The following is a 23,265-nucleotide window of genomic DNA, read 5'->3' on the forward strand; positions in this document are numbered from 1 at the left end:
CTCTCCCCTTCCTTTCTCTCCCATTTTACAATGCCAACACCACTCTCCCCTTCCTTTCTCTCCCATTTTACAATGCCAACACCACTCTCCCCTTCCTTTCTCTCCCATTTTACAATGCCAACACCACTCTCCCCTTCCTTTCTCTCCCATTTTACAATGCCAACACCACTCTCCCCTTCCTTTCTCTCCCATTTTACAATGCCAACACCACTCTCCCCTTCCATTCTCTCCCATTTTACAATGCCAACACCACTCTCCCCTTCCTTTCTCTCCCATTTTACAATGCCAACACCACTCTCCCCTTCCTTTCTCTCCCATTTTACAATGCCAACACCACTCTCCCCTTCCTTTCTCTCCCATTTTACAATGCCAACACCACTCTCCCCTTCCTTTCTCTCACATTTTACAATGCCAACACCACTCTCCCATTCCTTTCTCTCCCATTTTACAATGCCAACACCACTCTCCCCTTCCATTCTCTCCCATTTTACAATGCCAACAACACTCTCCCCTTCCTTTCTCTCCCATTTTACAATGCCAACACCACTCTCCCCTTCCTTTCTCTCCCATTTTACAATGCCAACACCACTCTCCCCTTCCTTTCTCTCACATTTTACAATGCCAACACCACTCTCCCATTCCTTTCTCTCCCATTTTACAATGCCAACACCACTCTCCCCTTCCATTCTCTCCCATTTTACAATGCCAACACCACTCTCCCCTTCCTTTCTCTCCCATTAGCTCAACCAGTAGCGTCGCAAACACTTGAGAGCCAGACCCCCACGGTAGGCCTACAGCATAGCCTACATGAGAAATCAACTGTACAAGAAGTTAACACAGACTGCACTAGGAGGTAACTTTGTCTAAGCATGACCTTCATCCACATTATCAATGTTTTTCCAAATGTCGCTTTTTTGTGTCAGCAATTAGACAATTAGACAATTAGGCAATTTGTCTAGTTACCCCCAGGACTCTACTTAGAATGGTCAATATATTGTAGCTATATTTTTTGACATAATATTGTTCTTACAGATGCTATTATCCAGAGACTTACGGAGTGAGACTTAACCTCTGGGTTAATTATAATCAAACCAACTGCATCAAGCACCATTCAAGTTACTTTCAATTTATAAGGTGAAAGGTCAAAGGCGCTTCCTCTATACTCAAGCAATAATGCATGAGAGGGTGTGGTATGTGGCCAATATACCACGGCTAAGGGCTGTTCTTTAGCACAACACAATGCGGAGTGTCTGGACACAGCCCTTAGCCGTGGTATATTGGGAATATAACACAAACCCCTGAGGTCCCTTATTGTTATTATAAACTGGTTACCAACGTAATTAGAGCAGTAAAAATATTTTTTTTGTCATACCCCTGGTATACCTGATATACCACGGCTTTCGGCCAATCAGCATTCAGGACTCGAACCACCCAGTTTATACTTTGATACATGACATGACTGCCACTGAGTAACCAACCACAAATCTCAAATCCAGGTTTGTTTTGCGCAGTTACCACAGCATTCAAATAATTGATTTACATATATTTACCAAGAACAACCGTACACTGTAGACCTACTCTCTCCTTCCCATGCAGTCTCTTTCCTTTTGGAAATGTTAAATTGCAAAAGAAAGGAAGTTTAGCCTCCCTCCTCATCATAATGATTCACTCCCACACTTACAAAGTCGTGTACGCGTGACGTCACACTTAACGATGAGAAGGGTAGCAGGTGGTTGGTAGAACTAGACTTCCTTGCTGTGAGCTCTGCCACGTGACAGCGTGGAGGACATGGAGGAAACATGAGAGATAGCTTAGATAGGGCCTGTACACTAGGATTTACAGTGTAAGGATATAGTAGGCCTAATCTAGGGATTAGGCTATTGGGAGATAGTACCCTTATAGGAAGCTACCTTGGACTCAGGTGAGGATCATAGGATGGACATTATTTAGGCTGGATAAGGCACCAGGGTAGCCTACATAAAGGGTAGCCTACATAAAGGGTAGCCTACATAAAGGGTAGCCTACATAAAGGGTAGCCTACATAAAGGGTAGCCTACATAAAGGCGCTGATGACTTCCAACTGACGCAAATATCGGTGTGTTTGTTAATAAATAAATACAATGTTCCGAGCACAGTTTGGGTGAAAGTAACTAACTATGTTATTATAGGTTTATACAATTGCAGAAGCTTATCTGAAACATTTGCATAGAAGGCCTAAAAAAATATGCAAATAGGCATGTGCAAACAGCCAACACTACAAAAATCCTGACCCAAACATTGGCAAGCAGGGGATTATGTATCAACACTTCAATGCATATGTACTATCTTAGGTTTGATGATGAAAATGTTATTTCATTAAAATGACTGTGTTTTCAAAGGATCCTTAAAGGTGCTGTATTTTGCCCTCCCAACTTTAAGTGTGGACCGTGTGTGTGTGTGTGTGTGTGTGTGTGTGTGTGTGTGTGTGTGTGTGTGTGTGTGTGTGTGTGTGTGTGTGTGTGTGTGTGTGTGTGTGTGTGTGTGTGTGTGTGTGTGTGCGTTTCATAACTGACCGCACCGTGCTGCTATAGCGGTGTGCCTGGGACCGAGGCTGGGGCGGAATGACGTGATCGCGTTTTGCGTGCGGTGAGACGAGCCTTCTCCCTTACCGGCCGGACTACTGCAGGCGAGAAACAGTTTATGTCAATCAATCACTGTCCGTCACACCTTTGAGATCTACGCTCATTGATTGTATTGATTAGAGCCAATGCATTCTGTAAAGCCAACGGTTGGGTTCCCACAAAGGCATGCCAAGCAACAGCCGTCCCTACATTAGAAGCTGCTGTAATTAATTGAAAATTGATTGATTTTGCTGAAACATTTCGTTCATTTGTTGATTAAATCCTTTGCTTTCTAATGTAGCCTAAGCCAAGCAAGTAATTGCAGTTGAATTATCTTGTGGTTGCTACTGCACCTTTCAACATGCATTTACATTATATATTCATTGCAGCTATTATTTTAGCAAACTGTAACAATTAATGTTTGGGAAAATAATTCACAATATTGTATATATTATTTCCAATATATATTATTTCCAATATACAATATTTCCGAAATTTAGAGATTCTTTCTAGTCATTTGTTATTCGCGGCATAGCCTATAAAGTGAAAGGAGACAACTGCTGTTTATTCGATAGGACAATCAGGTTTCAGAAATTGTTTGTTATGCAATTTATTCTTAAAAGCTATGCTATTGTGCACACGATATTTATTTTTAACAGTTTATTCGTATGGTGTTTGTAGTATGGGGCAGTGCTTGACCTGGACTGAAAAAGTGTTCGGTAGTAATTTCGGTGCTGGTACTGTTTATATTTAAGAGAAACAGGAGCTCAAGCAGTAGAACATTTCAGGTGCCGGTTAGCTCCTGTCAAGTCAAGCACTGGTATTGAGTTGAATAGGCAATGCCTGAGCCTCTCGGGCTCCTGAGTGGCGCAGCGGTCTAAAGGCACTGTACCCCAGAGCTAGAGACGTCACTATAGACCCTAGTTCGATTCCAGGCTGTATCACAAACGGCCGTGATTGAGAGTCCAATAGGGCGGCGCACGATTGGCCCACCGTCGTTAGGGTTTGGCTGTCATTGTAAATAAGAACTTGTTCTGACTTGCCTAGTTAAATTAAGTTATAAAATAAAAAATACAAATGTATAGCCTATATGTCACAGGCTCTTAAGGCTAAATTAATTTGGCTACACGGTTAAAATAAGGGACTTTAGAGTTCAGAACATGGTTTTGTTTTTCCTCCAAATTATGGATAACATTAAAATAATAATATGTAGCAACAAATTGAATAAATATATGAAACTAAGGAAACCGAGAAATACGTGATGCGTATTTAATCATGCATATTTACAATTGTTTATGAAAATAGGAAAAAGTAACTGATGCGGATTCGTGTACATTTAGATCATATCATGCACGGTTTTACTTTTCCGCCGTTTGGCTCTGAGAAAAAGAGACAAATATATGTTTATTTTAAGTAGGTATATTTACATCATTAGTTGTTGTATTTCTTTCGGTAAATTTTTGTCAAATAATTTCATCAGTGAAATATGTATAGAAGTAGGCAAAAAATATATTATTATTACAAAAGATAAATCAAATAAACCGGTGACCGTTCCTCATGTTATGCGCATGTTTCCGTCTTCCATTTAATTTAATTGAAGTTGTGTAAATGTAACGTTAGTGTTATTATTGTACATTCTAAACATGAGAATAGGTATACACACACACACACACACACACACACACACACACACACACACACACACACACACACACACACACACACACACACACACACACACACACACACACAGGTTTCAAGTAGCCTAGTGAATGCACTGCAGGGTTTACAAAACTGAAATTTGGGGAATAGGGACTGGCTAAGTCAGCTTGTCATCTTTTTAAGTGGCGCAATGTTGCCACCAAACGTTATATATTCCAGTCAGAATGCAAATACGAATGCTGTTGTAATTTGTGCCAACTTTGTTCAGTCCATGGACAGCGCCGATACTGAGAAAATGAATGGTCAGAACCACGGACAGCGCCAATACTGAGATAATGAATGGTCAGAACCACGGACAGAGCCTATACCGAGAGAATGAATGGTCAGAGCCACGGAGAGCGCCTGTACGGAGAGAACTATGTTCAGAACTACGAACAGCACATCTCCAGCCGAACCCTCCCAGCTGAGCGTGTCTACGAATTTTCATGCAGAGATCTGATCCCCAGTCTTTCATTACCTTTTATAAGGCTACACATAATTCGACAATTTAGGCTTTTTTTATGTTTTAAAATTAATTCCTCCGTTACAGCCCAGATGAGAGAATGATTGTATATGTTATGTAAATATTGACCTATTCCCCTTTGATAGTCTTCATAACACTAACAATAATAATGGATTTTATATAGCGCTACCCAAACCTTAAACATTAACCATTCTGAGTTCATGTCTAACCTTAATAACGTGGAATTAATGCCTGAACTTGGATTGCAACTTCGAAATTTGACGTTTGAGAAACATGGATGAAGATATAATTCTGAGACTGGGAGCGCTGGTATCGGTAAACATGGAGGAAGATATAATTCTGAGACTGGGAGCACTGGTAGCAGTAAACATGGATGAAGATATAATTCTGAGACTGGGAGCGCTGGTATCAGTACACATGGATGAAGATATAATTCTGAGACTGGGAGCGCTGGTATCAGTACACATGGATGAAGATATAATTCTGAGACTGGGAGCGCTGGTATCAGTACACATGGATGAAGATATAATTCTGAGACTGGGAGCGCTGGTAGCAGTAAACATGGAGGAAGATATAATTCTGAGACTGGGAGCGCTGGTATCAGTACACATGGATGAAGATATAATTCTGAGACTGGGAGCGCTGGTATCAGTACACATGGATGAAGATATAATTCTGAGACTGGGAGCGCTGGTATCAGTACACATGGATGAAGATATAATTCTGAGACTGGGAGCGCTGGTAGCAGTAAACATGGAGGAAGATATAATTCTGAGACTGGGAGCGCTGGTATCAGTACACATGGATGAAGATATAATTCTGAGACTGGGAGCGCTGGTATCAGTACACATGGATGAAGATATAATTCTGAGACTGGGAGCGCTGGTATCAGTACACATGGATGAAGATATAATTCTGAGACTGGGAGCGCTGGTAGCAGTAAACATGGATGAAGATATAATTCTGAGACTGGGAGCGCTGGTATCAGTACACATGGATGAAGATATAATTCTGAGACTGGGAGCGCTGGTAGCAGTAAACATGGATGAAGATATAATTCTGAGACTGGGAGCGCTGGTAGCAGTAAACATGGATGAAGATATAATTCTGAGACTGGGAGCGCTGGTATCAGTACACATGGATGAAGATATAATTCTGAGACTGGGAGCGCTGGTATCAGTACACATGGATGAAGATCTAATTCTGAGACTGGGAGCGCTGGTAGCAGTAAACATGGAGGAAGATATAATTCTGAGACTGGGAGCGCTGGTATCAGTACACATGGATGAAGATATAATTCTGAGACTGGGAGCGCTGGTATCAGTACACATGGATGAAGATATAATTCTGAGACTGGGAGCGCTGGTATCAGTAAACATGGAGGAAGATATAATTCTGAGACTGGGAGCGCTGGTAGCAGTAAACATGGATGAAGATATAATTCTGAGACTGGGAGCGCTGGTATCAGTACACATGGAGGAAGATATAATTCTGAGACTGGGAGCGCTGGTATCAGTACACATGGATGAAGATATAATTCTGAGACTGGGAGCGCTGGTATCAGTACACATGGATGAAGATCTAATTCTGAGACTGGGAGCGCTGGTAGCAGTAAACATGGAGGAAGATATAATTCTGAGACTGGGAGCGCTGGTAGCAGTAAACATGGATGAAGATATAATTCTGAGACTGGGAGCGCTGGTATCAGTACACATGGATGAAGATATAATTCTGAGACTGGGAGCGCTGATATCAGTACACATGGATGAAGATATAATTCTGAGACTGGGAGCGCTGGTAGCAGTACACATGGATGAAGATATAATTCTGAGACTGGGAGCGCTGGTAGCAGTACACATGGATGAAGATATAATTCTGAGACTGGGAGCGCTGGTATCAGTAAACATGGATGAAGATATAATTCTGAGACTGGGAGCGCTGGTATCAGTAAACATGGATGAAAATATAATTCTGAGACTGGGAGCGCTGGTAGCAGTACACATGGATGAAGATATAATTCTGAGACTGGGAGCGCTGGTATCAGTAAACATGGATGAAGATATAATTCTGAGACTGGGAGCGCTGGTAGCAGTACACATGGATGAAGATATAATTCTGAGACTGGGAGCGCTGGTATCAGTACACATGGATGAAGATATAATTCTGAGACTGGGAGCGCTGGTAGCAGTAAACATGGATGAAGATATAATTCTGAGACTGGGAGCGCTGGTAGCAGTACACATGGATGAAGATATAATTCTGAGACTGGGAGCGCTGGTATCGATACACATGGATGAAGATATAATTCTGAGACTGGGAGCGCTGGTATCAGTAAACATGGAGGAAGATATAATTCTGAGACTGGGAGCGCTGGTAGCAGTACACATGGATGAAGATATAATTCTGAGACTGGGAGCGCTGGTAGCAGTAAACATGGATGAAGATATAATTCTGAGACTGGGAGCGCTGGTATCAGTAAACATGGATGAAGATATAATTCTGAGACTGGGAGCGCTGGTATCAGTACACATGGATGAAGATATAATTCTGAGACTGGGAGCGCTGGTATCAGTACACATGGATGAAGATATAATTCTGAGACTGGGAGCGCTGGTATCAGTACACATGGATGAAGATATAATTCTGAGACTGGGAGCGCTGGTATCGGTACACATGGATGAAGATATAATTCTGAGACTGGGAGCGCTGGTAGCAGTAAACATGGATGAAGATATAATTCTGAGACTGGGAGCGCTGGTAGCAGTAAACATGGAGGAAGATATAATTCTGAGACTGGGAGCGCTGGTAGCAGTAAACATGGAGGAAGATATAATTCTGAGACTGGGAGCGCTGGTATCGGTAAACATGGATGAAGATATAATTCTGAGACTGGGAGCGCTGGTATCAGTAAACATGGATGAAGATATAATTCTGAGACTGGGAGCGCTGGTTGGTAGCAGTAAACATGGAGGAAGATATAATTCTTAGACTGGGAGCGCTGGTAGCAGTAAACATGGAGGAAGATATAATTCTGAGACTGGGAGCGCTGGTATCAGTACACATGGATGAAGATATAATTCTGAGACTGGGAGCGCTGGTAGCAGTACACATGGATGAAGATATCATTCTGAGACTGGGAGCGCTGGTATCAGTACACATGGATGAAGATATAATTCTGAGACTGGGAGCGCTGGTATCAGTACACATGGATGAAGATATAATTCTGAGACTGGGAGCGCTGGTAGCAGTAAACATGGAGGAAGATATAATTCTGAGACTGGGAGCGCTGGTAGCAGTACACATGGATGAAGATATAATTCTGAGACTGGGAGCGCTGGTAGCAGTAAACATGGATGAAGATATAATTCTGAGACTGGGAGCGCTGGTATCAGTAAACATGGATGAAGATATAATTCTGAGACTGGGAGCGCTGGTATCAGTACACATGGATGAAGATATAATTCTGAGACTGGGAGCGCTGGTATCAGTACACATGGATGAAGATATAATTCTGAGACTGGGAGCGCTGGTATCAGTACACATGGATGAAGATATAATTCTGAGACTGGGAGCGCTGGTATCGGTACACATGGATGAAGATATAATTCTGAGACTGGGAGCGCTGGTAGCAGTACACATGGATGAAGATATAATTCTGAGACTGGGAACGCTGGTATCAGTACACATGGATGAAGATATAATTCTGAGACTGGGAGCGCTGGTATCAGTAAACATGGATGAAGATATAATTCTGAGACTGGGAGCGCTGGTAGCAGTACACATGGATGTTTGTTCTGTAGTAGCAGGGAGGACCATTGATGGGAGAGTCAATGATGCAGAGGGGAGAGGAGGGGGAGGAAAGGGGAGGGATGGATCTGCTCGGCTGGCTTCTGCTGGTGCAGTGCCAGAGATGGAGGGAGACAAACAGAGAGAGAGAGAGAGAGAGAGAGAGAGAGAGAGAGAGAGAGAGAGAGAGAGAGAGAGAGCAGAGGAGAGGAAATCGATACCGATTCTGAGCGAGTCAGATAAGCCTGAACAATGTATAGTGCAGACACACTGTATAACCCAATCACACATGTACACACCACACACAAACACAAACACACACGCACACGCACACGCACACGCACACGCACGCACAGTACAATGTGCATGCATGCCAACATAAAGATGCATTTACATACCCCATAAACCATAGCAACCTTTAAAAACGAAATGACATCACAAGCCTGGATTGCATTAAGGTGGTTTTGCTGACATAAGCAGAAATGGATCGTTACTATGGCAGACTACATATGCTAGAATCCTCTGTTAAAAAACACTGCCTTTGTCTTGCGAGGGCTATTCTATGTAAATCTGTCTCCTTTCTTCAAGATATTATTTATCATAACATTACTTTCAGGTTTCAATAAAGGTTCAATTCAAAAGTGTTAGGATATGCAGCTGTTGTTGACCACAGATTTAACCAGTGCATTCTTAGTAACCCAGTTATTTTAGTGTCTGAAGTGTGATGTTGGTGTTTTTCTACAGGTTTAAACAGCATGTTATACACGTATGTCGGGGTTGTGGTTGACGCTGTGTGTTAACCACACATTTGGCTTTGCTTACCCAGAAGTGAGTCTCTTACAAAGGCTACGCCACTCTACTCCTCCTTCTCTCTCTTCCTTCCACTCTCCTCCATCTCCCTCTCCCTCATGCTTATCAATTATTAAAGTCTCTATCGATCCTTTCACTACCCTACCTCTATCAGCCTGTTCACACAAAGCCCAAACTCCCCAACCCTGAATCAATACCAGCCCCTGCTCTCTTATTTCACATATCACTCTTTTTGTTTACGTTTTGATAGAGTTCATTTGCAGCGATCTGAACATTTGCATTTAATTGCATAAACCAAGAACACTGGGCTAAACTACAGATTGGCATTAATCTTTCATAGACGGCATCAAAGACATTGGGTCTACAAAATATATGAATGGCGCCGGCAGTGTTGGGGTATGGGCACCCCCACAACAGAGAGATAAGGATATAATTGAGCAATAAGCCATGAGGGGGTGTGGTATATGGCCAATATACCACGACTAAGGGCTGTTCTTATGCACGACACAACGCGGAGTGTCTCGACACAGCCCTAAGCCGTGGTATATTGCCCATACATCACAAACTCCCGAGGTGCCTTATTGATATTATAAACTGGTTACCAATGTAATTAGAGCAGTAAAAATACATGTTTTGTCATACCTGTGGTATATGGTCTGATATACCACGGCTGTCAGCCAATCAAAATTCAGGGATCGAACCACCCAGTTTATAAATAGTGTTATTCCATTCTGTCAACTCTGTTTCCTACAGTGTTTGGGTTTCCAGTCATCGAGCTTTATCCCCCAACTCTGTTTCCTGCAGCGTTTGGGTTTCCAGTCATCGAGCTTTATCCCCCAACTCTGTTTCCTGCCAGTGTTTGGGTTTCCAGTCCTCGAGCTTTATACCTCAACTCTGTTTCCTACAGTGTTTGGGTATCCAGTCCTCGAGCTTTATCCCTCAACTCTGTTTCCTGCAGTGTTTGGGTTTCCAGTCCTCAAGCTTTATCCCTCAACTCTGTTTCCTGCAGTGTTTGGGTTTCCAGTCCTCGAGCTTTATCCCTCAACTCTGTTTCCTGCAGTGTTTGGGTTTCCAGTCCTCGAGCTTTATGCCTCATCTCTGTTTCCTGCAGTGTTTGGGTTTCCAGTCCTCAAGCTTTATCCCTCAACTCTGTTTCCTGCAGTGTTTGGGTTTCCAGTCCTCAAGCTTTATCCCTCAACTCTGTTTCCTACAGTGTTTGGGTTTCCAGTCCTCAAGCTTTATCCCTCAACTCTGTTTCCTACAGTGTTTGGGTTTCCAGTCCTCAAGCTTTATCCCTCAACTCTGTTTCCTGCAGTGTTTGGGTTTCCAGTCCTTGAGCTTCAAGCCTCAACTCTGTTTCCTACAGTGTTTGGGTTTCCAGTCCTCGAGCTTTATCCCTCAACTCTGTTTCCTACAGTGTTTGGGTTTCCAGTCCTCAAGCTTTATCCCTCAACTCTGTTTCCTACAGTGTTTGGGTTTCCAGTCCTCGAGCTTTATCCCTCAACTCTGTTTCCTACAGTGTTTGGGTTTCCAGTCCTCGAGCTTTATCCCTCAACTCTGTTTCCTGCAGTGTTTGGGTTTCCAGTCCTCAAGCTTTATCCCTCAACTCTGTTTCCTACAGTGTTTGGGTTTCCAGTCCTCGAGCTTTATCCCTCAACTCTGTTTCCTACAGTGTTTGGGTTTCCAGTCCTCAAGCTTTATCCCTCAACTCTGTTTCCTGCAGTGTTTGGGTTTCCAGTCCTTGAGCTTCAAGCCTCAACTCTGTTTCCTACCGTGTTTGGGTTTCCAGTCCTCGAGCTTTATCCCTCAACTCTGTTTCCTACAGTGTTTGGGTGTCCAGTCCTCAAGCTTTATCCCTCAACTCTGTTTCCTGCAGTGTTTGGGTTTCCAGTCCTTGAGCTTCAAGCCTCAACTCTGTTTCCTACAGTGTTTGGGTTTCCAGTCCTCGAGCTTTATCCCTCAACTCTGTTTCCTGCAGTGTTTGGGTTTCCAGTCCTTGAGCTTCAAGCCTCAACTCTGTTTCCTACAGTGTTTGGGTTTCCAGTCCTCAAGCTTTATCCCTCTGTTTCCTGCAGTGTTTGGGTTTCCAGTCCTTGAGCTTCAAGCCTCAACTCTGTTTCCTACAGTGTTTGGGTTTCCAGTCCTCAAGCTTTATCCCTCAACTCTGTTTCCTACAGTGTTTGGGTTTCCAGTCCTCGAGCTTCAACCCTGAACTCTGTTTCCTGCAGTGTTTGGGTTTCCAGTCCTCAAGCTTTATCCCTCAACTCTGTTTCCTGCAGTGTTTGGGTTTCCAGTCCTCGAGCTTCAACCCTCAACTCTGTTTCCTGCAGTGTTTGGGTTTCCAGTCCTCAAGCTTTATCCCTCAACACTGTTTCCTGCAGTGTTTGGGTTTCCAGTCCTCAAGCTTTATCCCCCAACTCTGTTTCCTGCAGTGTTTGGGTTTCTAGTCCTCAAGCTTTATCCCTCAACTCTGTTTCCTCCAGTGTTTGGGTTTCCAGTCCTCAAGCTTTATCCCCCAACTCTGTTTCCTGCAGTGTTTGGGTTTCTAGTCCTCAAGCTTTATCCCTCAACTCTGTTTCCTGCAGTGTTTGGGTTTCCAGTCCTCGAGCTTTATCCCTCAACTCTGTTTCCTACAGTGTTTGGGTTTCCAGTCCTCAAGCTTTATCCCTCAACTCTGTTTCCTACAGTGTTTGGGTTTCCAGTCCTCGAGCTTTATCCCTCAACTCTGTTTCCTACAGTGTTTGGGTTTCCAGTCCTCGAGCTTTATCCCTCAACTCTGTTTCCTGCAGTGTTTGGGTTTCCAGTCCTCGAGCTTCAACCCTCAACTCTGTTTCCTGCAGTGTTTGGGTTTCCAGTCCTCGAGCTTCAACCCTCAACTCTGTTTCCTGCAGTGTTTGGGTTTCCAGTCCTCAAGCTTTATCCCTCAACTCTGTTTCCTGCAGTGTTTGGGTTTCCAGTCCTCGAGCTTCAACCCTCAACTCTGTTTCCTGCAGTGTTTGGGTTTCCAGTCCTCAAGCTTTATCCCTCAACTCTGTTTCCTGCAGTGTTTGGGTTTCCAGTCCTCGAGCTTTATCCCTCAACTCTGTTTCCTACAGTGTTTGGGTTTCCAGTCCTCGAGCTTTATCCCTCAACTCTGTTTCCTACAGTGTTTGGGTTTCCAGTCCTCAAGCTTTATCCCTCAACTCTGTTTCCTACAGTGTTTGGGTGTCCAGTCCTCAAGCTTCAACCCTCAACTCTGTTTCCTGCAGTGTTTGGGTTTCCAGTCCTCGAGCTTCAACCCTCAACTCTGTTTCCTGCAGTGTTTGGGTTTCCAGTCCTCAAGCTTTATCCCCCAACTCTGTTTCCTGCAGTGTTTGGGTTTCCAGTCCTCAAGCTTTATCCCTCAACTCTGTTTCCTGCAGTGTTTGGGTTTCCAGTCCTCAAGCTTTATCCCTCAACTCTGTTTCCTGCAGTGTTTGGGTTTCCAGTCCTCAAGCTTTATCCCCCAACTCTGTTTCCTGCAGTGTTTGGGTTTCCAGTCCTCAAGCTTTATCCCTCAACTCTGTTTCCTGCAGTGTTTGGGTTTCCAGTCCTCGAGCTTCAACCCTCAACTCTGTTTCCTGCAGTGTTTGGGTTTCCAGTCCTCAAGCTTTATCCCTCAACTCTGTTTCCTACAGTGTTTGGGTTTCCAGTCCTCGAGCTTCAACCCTCAACTCTGTTTCCTGCAGTGTTTGGGTTTCCAGTCCTCAAGCTTTATCCCTCAACTCTGTTTCCTACAGTGTTTGGGTTTCCAGTCCTCAAGCTTTATCCCTCAACTCTGTTTCCTGCAGTGTTTGGGTTTCCAGTCCTCAAGCTTTATCCCTCAACTCTGTTTCCTGCAGTGTTTGGGTTTCCAGTCCTCCGAGCTTTATTCCTCAACTCTGTTTCCTGCAGTGTTTGGGTTTCCAGTCCTCCGAGCTTTATCCCTCAACTCTGTTTCCTACAGTGTTTGGGTTTCCAGTCCTCAAGCTTTATCCCTCAACTGTTTCCTGCAGTGTTTGGGTTTCCAGACCACTGAAGCAGCCTGTCCGGTTCTAGTGGCAGTCATAATGGATGATAGGTCATGTTTTTGTGATGAATTGCAGAGAAGATGGCAGAGACAAAATGAGAGAGAGAGAGAGAAAGGCAGACAGACAGAGAGAGACAGACAGACAGACAGACAGACAGACAGACAGACAGACAGAGAGAGGGGGGTTGGGAATGGGAAGCAGCTTTATTGATTTCCTATGTGCAAAGCCAGGCAAACAGAGAAAGGACAGAGCTACACTATTAATGACAATCACTAGCACAGCTATACGGCTACATCTATATATCTGTATATCTATCTACCTACCTACCTACCTACCTACCTACCTACCTTCCTACATGGAAATCGGAAGTTTACATACACCGTAGCCAAATACATTTAAACTCAGTTTTTCACAATTCCTGACACTTAATCCTAGTAAAAATTCCCTGTCTTAGGTCAGTCAGGATCACCACTTCATTTTAAGAATGTGAAATTTCAGAATAATAGTAGAGAGAATAATTTATTTCAGCTTTTATTTCTTTCATCACATTCCCAGTGGGTCAGAAGTTTACATACACTCAATTAGTGTTTGGTAGCATTGCCTTTAAATTGTTTAACTTGGGTAAAACGTTTCAGGTAGCCTTCCACAAGCTTCACACAATAAGTTGGGTGAATTTTGGCCCATTCCTCCTGACAAAGCTGGTGTAACTGAGTCAGGTTTGTAGGCCTCTTTGCTCGCACACGCTTTTTCAGTTCTGTCCACAAATCTTCTATAGGATTGAGGTCAGGTCTTTGTGATGGCCACTCCAATACCTTGACTTTGTTGTCCTTAAGCCATTTTGCCACAACTTTGGAAATATGCTTGGGGTCATTGTCCATTTGGAAGATCCAAGCTCTAACTTCCTGACTGATGTCTTGAGATGTTTCTTCAATATATCCACATAATTTTCCTTCCTTATAATGCCATCTATTTTGTGATGTGCAACAAAGCACCCCCACAACATGATGCTGCCACCCCCGTGCTTCACAGTTGGGATGGTGTTCTTTGGCTTACAAGCCTCCCACTTTTTCCTCCAAACATAACGATGGTCATTATGGCCAAACAGTTCTATTTTTGTTTCATCAGAACAGAGGACATTTCTCCAAAAAGTATGATCTTTGTCCCCATGTGCAGTTGCAAACCATTGTCTGGCATTTTTATGGCGGTTTTGGAGCATGGGCTTCTTCCTTGCTGAGCGGCCTTTCAGGTTGTGTCGATATAGGACTCGTTTTACTGTGGATATAGATACTTTTGTACCTGTTACCTCCAGCATCTTTACGAGGTCCTTTGCAGTTGTTCTGGGATTGATTTGCACTTTTCACACCAAAGTACGTCCATCTCTAGGAGACAGAACGCGTCTCCTTCTTGATTGGTATGACAGCTGCATGGTCCCATGGTGTTTATACTTGCGTACTATTGTTTATACAGATGAACGTGGTACCTTCAGGTGTTTGGAAATTGCTCCCAAGGAGGAACCAGACTTGTGGAGGTCTACAATTTTTTTGCTGATTTCTTTTGATTTTCCCATGATGTCAAGCAAAGAGGCACTGAGTAGGCCTTGAAATACATCCACAGGTACACCTCCAATTGACTCAAATTATGTCAATTAGCCTATCAGAAGCTTCTAAAGCCATGACATCCTTTTCTGGAATTTTCCAAGCTGTTTAAAGGCACAGTCAACTTAGTGTGTGTAAACTTCTGACCCACTGGAATTGTGATACAGTGAATTATAAGTGAAATAATCTGTCTGTAAACAATTGTTGGGAAAATGACTTGTGTCATGCACAAGGTAGATGTCCTAACCGACTTGCCAAAACTGTAGTTTGTTAACAAGAAATTTGTGGAGAGGTTGAAAAACACGTTTTAATGACTCCAACCTAAGTGTTTGTAAACTTCTGACTTCAACTATATATCTATCTACCTAACTATCTGGCTTTTTCATTGTCTTTTTTTAGATTCCTATCAGGAAAGGTTGCACCAGTATCCGTTCTGTAGCGGTACAACGTCAAACAACTGTTGCACTGTCTGACCCGTAGAGTAGACCGTGTGACAGTGCAGAGGAATCAGTGGTATTGACTGTAACACCTGTGAAAACGATGTACTACAAGAACACCATCTCCAACAACCTGCTAGCAGCTTCAACAGTCTGTGTCCTTATGGACCCTTGAACTAGCCTGCTGATCCCGTCTGTTTGTGATTTGACCAACTCCTTGTTTTGTGTTGGTTCAATGCCTTGCCAAATATGCATCGTATGACAATGAGATAGGAGGACTGGGACCAGGCTACTCTTGAACACATACACACAGGAAACTTGGTTGTGATTTGGTGCGATCAGCATTTCAACTCAACACATGCTTGCTGACACACAAACACACACACAAACACACACACACACACTTATCATGAGTCAATAACTCATCAGCCATTCAGATGTATATGATTTAATTGAAAGTTGTGGGAGGGGTACTAAAATCAACCCCTCTGGGCACTAATCACAAGAGAATGCACACCACTACACCGTGTTCAGAGGGATCTTCCTTTTGACAGATTAGAATGGAGAAAAGACATGCATGTAATGGGATCACATATAAGCTTTGTAGTTGTTTCTACAGTTTGTTTGTGAGTAAATTAAACTATTAAAGCATATGAACAGAAATGATATGTCAATGGAATATTCAGCTATTATACAGAGTGAGAATATTTTCACCATGATTAGGGGACGAAACCTTTATATAACAAGGCAAGTCAGTTAAGAACAAATTCTTATTTACAATGAAGGCCTACCAAAAGGCAAAAGGCCTCCTGCGGGGGACGGGCACTGGGAATTTAACAAAAATATATATACTGTATATATACAGTGGGGCAAAAAAGTATTTAGTTTGCCACCAATTGTGTAAGTTCTCCCACTTAAAAGCATGAGAGAGGCCTGTCATTTTCATCATAGGTACACTTCAACTATGACAGACAAAATGAGAGAGAAAAAAATCCAGAAAATCACATTATAGAATTTTTAATGAATTTATTTGCAAATTATGGTGGAAAATAAGTATTTGGTCAATAACAAAAGTCTATCTCACTACTTTGTTATATACCCTTTGTTGGCAATGACAGAGGTCAAACGTTTTCACGAAGTCTTCACAAGGTTTTCACACACTGTTGCTGGTATTTTGGCCCATTCCTCCATGCAGATCTCCTCTAGAGCAGTGATGTTTTGGGGCTGTTGCTGGGCAACACAGACGTTCAAATCCCTCCAAAGATTTTCTATGGGGTTGAGATCTGGAGACTGGCTGGGCCACTCCAGGACCTTGAAATGCTTCTTACGAAGCCACTCCTTCGTTGCCCGGGCGGTGTGTTTGGGATCATTGTCATGCTGAAAGACCCAGCCACGTTTCATATTCAATGCCCTTGCTGATGGAAGGAGGTTTTCACTCAAACTCTCACGATACATGGACCCATTCATTCTTTCCTTTACACGGATCAGTCGTCCTGGTCCCTTGGCAGAAAAACAGCCCCAAAGCATGATGTTTCCACCCCCATGCTTCACAGTAGGTATGGTGTTCTTTGGATGCAACTCAGCATTCTTTGTCCTCCAAACACGACGAGTTGAGTTTTTACCAAAAAGTTATATTTTGATTTCATCTGAGCATATGACAGTCTCCCAATCTTCTTCTGGATCATCCAAATGCTCTCTAGCAAACTTCAGACGGGCCTGGACATGTACTGGCTTAAGCAGGGGGACACGTCTGGCACTGCAGGATTTGAGTCCCTGGCGGTGTAGTGTGTTACTGATGGTAGGCTTTCTTACTTTGGTCCCAGCTCTCTGCAGGTCATTCACTAGGTCCCCCGTGTGGTTCTAGAATTTTTGCTAACCGTTCTTGTGATAATTTTGACCCCACAGGGTGAGATCTTGCGTGGAGCCCCAGATCGAGGGAGATTATCAGTGGTCTTGTATGTCTTCCATTTCCTAATAATTGCTCCCACATGTTCTTCAAACCAAGCTGCTTACCTATTGCAGATTCAGTCTTCCCAGCCTGGTGCAGGTCTACAATTTTGTTTCTGGTGTCCTTTGACAGCTCTTTGGTCTTGGCCATAGTGGAGTTTGGAGTGTGACTGTTTGAGGTTGTGGACAGGTGTCTTTTATACTGATAACAAGTTCAAACAGGTGCCATTAATACAGGTAACGAGTGGAGGACAGAGGAGCCTCTTTAAGAAGAAGTTACAGGTCTGTGAGAGCCAGAAATCGTGCTTGTTTGTAGGTGACCAAATACTTATTTTCCACCATAATTTGCAAATAAATTCATTAAAAATCCTACATTGTGATTTTCTGGATTTTTTTTCTAATTTTGTCTGTCATAGTTGAAGTGTACCTATGATGAAAATTACAGGCCTCTCTCGTCTTTTTAAGTGGGAGAACTTGCACAATTGGTGGCTGACTAAATACTTTTTTGCCCCACTGTATATATAGGACAAAACACACATCACGACAAGAGAGACACCACAACACTACATAAAGAGAGACCTAAGACAACAACATAGCATGGCAGCAACACATGACAACACAACATTCTAGCAACACAACATGACAACAACATGGTAGCAACACAACATGGCAGGAGCACAACATGGTAGCAGCACAAAACATGGTACAAACATGATTGGGCACAACATGGTTTTGTCTGAAATTGTCTGAAAATATCCCTCCTGTTTTACAGTAAAACTATACATTTTCTCAGAAATGTAATAACCAATTGGAAAAACAACTCTAACTATAAGTTTTTCATTTCGGTTTATTATATTTTTTCTTGTACAATCATTTCAAATGTCTTGTTTTGAAATTATTGACTGGACAACGAATGAAATGTAAAACATAAACGTGATAAAATGAATCAAACAAATCAACCGCATAGAGAAAAATGATCATTAAAACATGACGAAGGTCTTTGTGGCCTTTATTTGGTCACTTAGGACCTACTGTGGTAAAAATGTGTCCGTGGCAAGAAAATTCCTTTGCACGAAAATAGTTGGGTATTTTATAGTAAATGTTTTTCTATGGCCAAGGGATAGGCTCGACAGCATTTTAAATTTCGAAATAAACTTAACAGGCAGGTAACCCGTGATACGAGTCAGTATTCGGTATTCGACCAGGCAACTAAACGCCTGCGTCACCAAAGCAGGAGGAAGCCAGTGGTAGACAGACGGGACAACCCATAGGCCTATCTAGTCTAATTTTAGACCTTAAACTACAAAGGCTGCCTAAATGAAAACCCGGCGCGGCCATGTGGTTAGCTGTATTTCAGGTCTGGATTCGAATATTGATCCATGTGCCACATTTAAAAGGGGAGAGTGGGAACTCGCTTATTGACCGTGCAGCCAGAGGTCACGCGTCCCTCTGACGCGCTCTCCTCCTGCGCGACGAGTTTGTAGGTTGACATGTATTGTCAGGAATCTTGCCCTGGAGGCAGAACTGAGCGATATCCGCTCAGATGGGCCAGCTGCTATATCGTAAAAATTCATGAAAACAACATTTTTATTTTTGGTCTTAATTGAAGGTTAGGGTTAAACATTCGGGTTAGCAGTGTGGTTAAGGTTAGGGTTACGGTTAGGTTTAAACTCAGTTTGTATGACTTTGTGGCTATGCCAGCGTGCCAGCTAGTAAGCTCTCTGCAGAGCTGCCTCCAGAACAATACTAAGGACAATAAATACCAACCTGCGACGAGTTTAGCGGGACCAATGAGAGGGAGTGACTGTGTGGGTGACATGTTTGGAACATGTGGGATTCACTAGAGAGAACCACGATGGACAGGACGACATGCTTTAGACACCAATTTTTATGTTTTCAGTCTCTGTCGCCTCCCTTATTATTGTGCGTATTGTATAGTTCTAGGCCACTAGCTATCTTTTAATTATCGCCTAATAGTTGTCCCCTATTATTAAAGCACACAATGTAAATAACGTTGTGATGTCTGTCTGTAAATGTCAAGTGCTCTACAAATGTAATTTATTATTACACACAAACACATCCGGCCTGGCACGTAACAGAGCACACATATCCCCATAATACACCAGAGCCTCATATTAGCCTTACATGACTATGAAATGTCCAGGTCATCTCTGTGGTTATATCAGGCTGCATGTGTAGCCGACAAAAACCCTGTTAACGTTGGGCTGAGGTGTAACAGTGTGCATGCAGTTTCTCTTGGAACGTGTCACACCAACAAATGCTGACAGGGATATCATGCAATCACTTGCACTGTACCGCAGATACTGTGTCTCTCAACAACAACAAAAACGGCGATTTAAAAAGAGAGAAAGATTCTCTCACAAAGTCTGCTCTGAAGTTTAAGACGTACTTGGTCTCGTTTTTGTCGCACCCGTTTTGCACTGACTATGGTGCTGAATCGTTTGGAAGTTGTGGTTTTGTCTGACGTGTATAACGGTCGTTTTACTGTGATTTTTCTTACAACGCTGGACGTCTTTAGCCTAAAATAAGTTATATATAGCATATCAGGTTCATTGTAGTAGCCTATACAGCTAGTTATTTACCGTAACATTAAATAGAGAGGGTTTGACAAAAGAGTGAACAAACTACGCTTTTATGCGTAAAACGTCAATAGTTACGATCGGCTGTTCAATAAGCAGCCCACACGAGAAAGGCCGTGAGAACAGAAGCATCTTACCCGCTAACCGAAGGGCAGACATCCGCTGAAACTCGGGCTCCTGGAGCCACTTCCACATTCTCCTAAACGTCTCCCGGCCTGACTTGAGTTTACTCCACGGCTTGGGGTTCCGCAGGAGATCCGAGAGGGTTCCTTGGGACCGACATAGGATCCTCTGGGCGAAAATAGCCTGGGGAATTGAGTAGCGCTTCAGCTCTGCCGTTATCCGTTGAGCCACCTCTTTCGTGTTGATCTCCTCCGCCTGCCCTCCCGACACTCCTCCCTGGCCGGACCCAGCCCCGTGCCTCTCTCGCTCGGCCAGCATCGCTGCCCCATTGGCCTGGGAGTGAAGGTGGCTGTGCGGATGGTGCATCCCGTTGAGGTTGGACATCATGCCATGCCCATGGCCGCCTAACCCCCTGGCAAGGTGCTCCTCGCTCCGGGACAGCATTGCGGCGTGGGACTCGAAGCCTGTCACGGGAGAGAGCATCTTGGCATCATTAGTAAGGTGAGCACTTGGACCGTAGGCTGAGAGCGTCTGCTGGGAGTTGTGCAAAGAGCCGAGACTGTTGGACAACGGGGAGAGGGACCCATGGACCATGCCGGACATATCTTTAGGGTAGTGGCCGTACAAGTTTCCCATAGACGCCAGCCCACGGTGGTCATCCCTCATCAACGTAAAGCTCCCGCTGACGTTCCCCGCGGAGAGTCGCTGGTGGGTGGCTGCGTGGTGGTGGGAGTGTGGGTGTGGGTGGTGGAACTTGTCGGAGACCGTGGATATGGGAGGTAGGTGCTGGAGAGGGGTCAGGGTGGTGTAGGTGTTGCTCAGGCTCATCCCGGACTCACACATGCTCATAGCCGGGTGGAGGTGGCCAGAGAGCGCCGAGGGGTCTGTCCGGTAGTCCCCGGTACCATCCAAGATCGCGGCCATACTAGACACCATGGCCGACCGGCCGTGTGCGTGAGAAACCAGGTTCCGGTGTGAAGGGGCGGAGGACTGCCGGGCGTGCGTGGAGCTCATCAGTTCCCCGGCCTGTGAGTGCGAGACGCCGTGGAGGTTTCCAAGGTTTTCCATTGTGAGTTCCATCACTGAAAGAATATATCTTTCCTGATCCCACCTCCCTCCCCTCCCTCTCTCTCCCGCTCCTTCTCGGTCCTTTCACTCAGACTCACACACACAGACAGAGGCGCGCGCTCACTCTCCCTCTCTCAGACTCCTGAAGTGATAATATTACCAAACGATCTCAAAACCAATCCATTGATTAGAGTTTTTCTCCAGTCAATCCAACATGGTTTTTGTAAATAAATTATCTTGTTCCAAGGTAGGTAAATATCGCGTAAAGTCCTCGTCCACGTTTGGCTGTGTTGTTGTCCTGTGTTATAGGCGCTCGTTGGCTATATCTCATCCCTTGTCCAACAACACTTCCACTGAAAATTGGCTGAGCCGGGTATCAAGATGTATGTGGGCGCGCCCCTGTGTATTTAAAACGGGGGCGGTTACGCGCATTATTTTCGTGTGGGATTCACAGACAGAACACACTGTATATGTGTGAAGAGTATGCACTAGCCACACACTGGTTGAATAAACGTTGTTTCCACGTCATTTCAATGAATATACGTTGAACCAATGTGGAATGGAATATATGTTGAACAGACGTCTGTGGCATCAAGTGTGTGTGCACAAGTGTGTGTGCGTGCGTGCGCGTGCTTGAGAGATTTAAATGTAAAAGCCAAATGTTTTTAAAAGTAACAAACTCTAATCTATCTCTCCGAGTATACTTCATCACAGTATGCGCACAATTTGATTTTATTCACTCTGCACAAGTGTCCCTTCTACAGATAAACGTTGTTTTCCCACGGAGTGAATGGTTTGGCATTTATGCGCTTAGTGATAAACCTGATCAATGTATTGATTGACAGAGATGAATGATGTGGCCTGACCCTGTTGGGGGGTGGAGAGGTCACACAGATAGAATCCTAACGCCGTGCATGATGATGTTGAGAAAAAAGGGCAAACCATATCCTGTTCTGAAGCGTTTCATTCTAAACTCCAACCAGTTCTGAAGTTCTGAGGTCCAGCGTTCTGAAGTTCTGAGGTCCAGCCTTCTGAAGTTCTGAGGTCCAGCGTTCTGAAGTTCTGAGGTCCAGCGTGCTGAACTTCTGAGGTCCAGCGTGCTGAATTTCACTCGGCTGGTAAGTAGAGCAATTTGTTTGGCCCAAAAAACAGCATGGACGTGTGAAGGTGTAGACGTAATAACCACGTTCTTTCTTCTAAAATGCTCTGACCTCGCACTACAGGCATGTTTATATTGTTTTCAGATATTTTTTTAAACTTTACTGGTGACCATGAGATTCCATATTATTAACTTTTTCAGGACAGATTGGACAATAACCTAATGTATATAATAATAATAATAATAATAATAATACTAATAATACTTGGCCTAATAATACTACTAATAAGCTACTACTATTTACTAGGCCTAATAATAATAATATGAATAATTTGTTATAATATAACAATTGATTTTATTTATTAACTTTATTTCACAGATGGTATTTTTATGATTAACACATGTATGGTGTAATAACAGCACTAAGATAATTCAGTACAGTAGTTGTTTCCAGAAACAACAAAGTTATTATGTAAATATTATGTCATTTCCATTTCCAACGCACTTGAAATCACAACTTCTAGGTAAATAGGCGGCAGGTAGTGGTTAAAAGCGTTGGGCCAGTAACTGAAAGGTCGCTGGTTCGATTCCCGGAGCTGGCAAAGTGGAACATATCTGCCGTTCTGCCCTTGAGCAAGGCATGATGACCTGGACGTAGATTAGGGCAGGTCCCAGCACTTCTCTTTTCAGAGGGGTTGGGTTAAATGAGGAAGACACATTTCGATTGAATGCATTCAGTTGTTCAACTGACTAGGTATTCCCTTTACCAGGCCAATAGACATTGAGGCCCAGGCCTATAGGCCTAACACTATTGAATAAAATGGGTAGCCTACTAAAGGTTTCACTGGTCACACTGTTGTAACCTCTAAAAAGCATACAGCGTGTGAACATGTCTCCCTGGGTTAGCCTACTCTCCCTCTATCGATGCCCACCAGCCGCTATCGGAAATAAATGACCGTTGGAGCGCCAGAGAATCGGTTAGCTCGG

General features: G+C 43.7%; 1 protein-coding gene across 1 annotated transcript in view; it reads right to left on the reverse strand.

Moving 5' to 3' along the window:
* Positions 1-21,191, reverse strand: part of onecut3b (one cut homeobox 3b) — a 27,692-nt gene extending 6,501 nt beyond the window's left edge. The window contains exon 1 of the mRNA XM_035800712.2: positions 20,126-21,191. Within this exon, the coding sequence (XP_035656605.1) occupies positions 20,126-21,191 (1,066 nt within the window). The remainder of the gene's footprint in view (positions 1-20,125) is intronic.
* Positions 21,192-23,265: the final 2,074 nt, after the last annotated feature.

The sequence above is a fragment of the Oncorhynchus keta genome, chromosome 23, assembly GCF_023373465.1.
Source record: "Oncorhynchus keta strain PuntledgeMale-10-30-2019 chromosome 23, Oket_V2, whole genome shotgun sequence".
Lineage (NCBI taxonomy): Eukaryota > Metazoa > Chordata > Actinopteri > Salmoniformes > Salmonidae > Oncorhynchus > Oncorhynchus keta.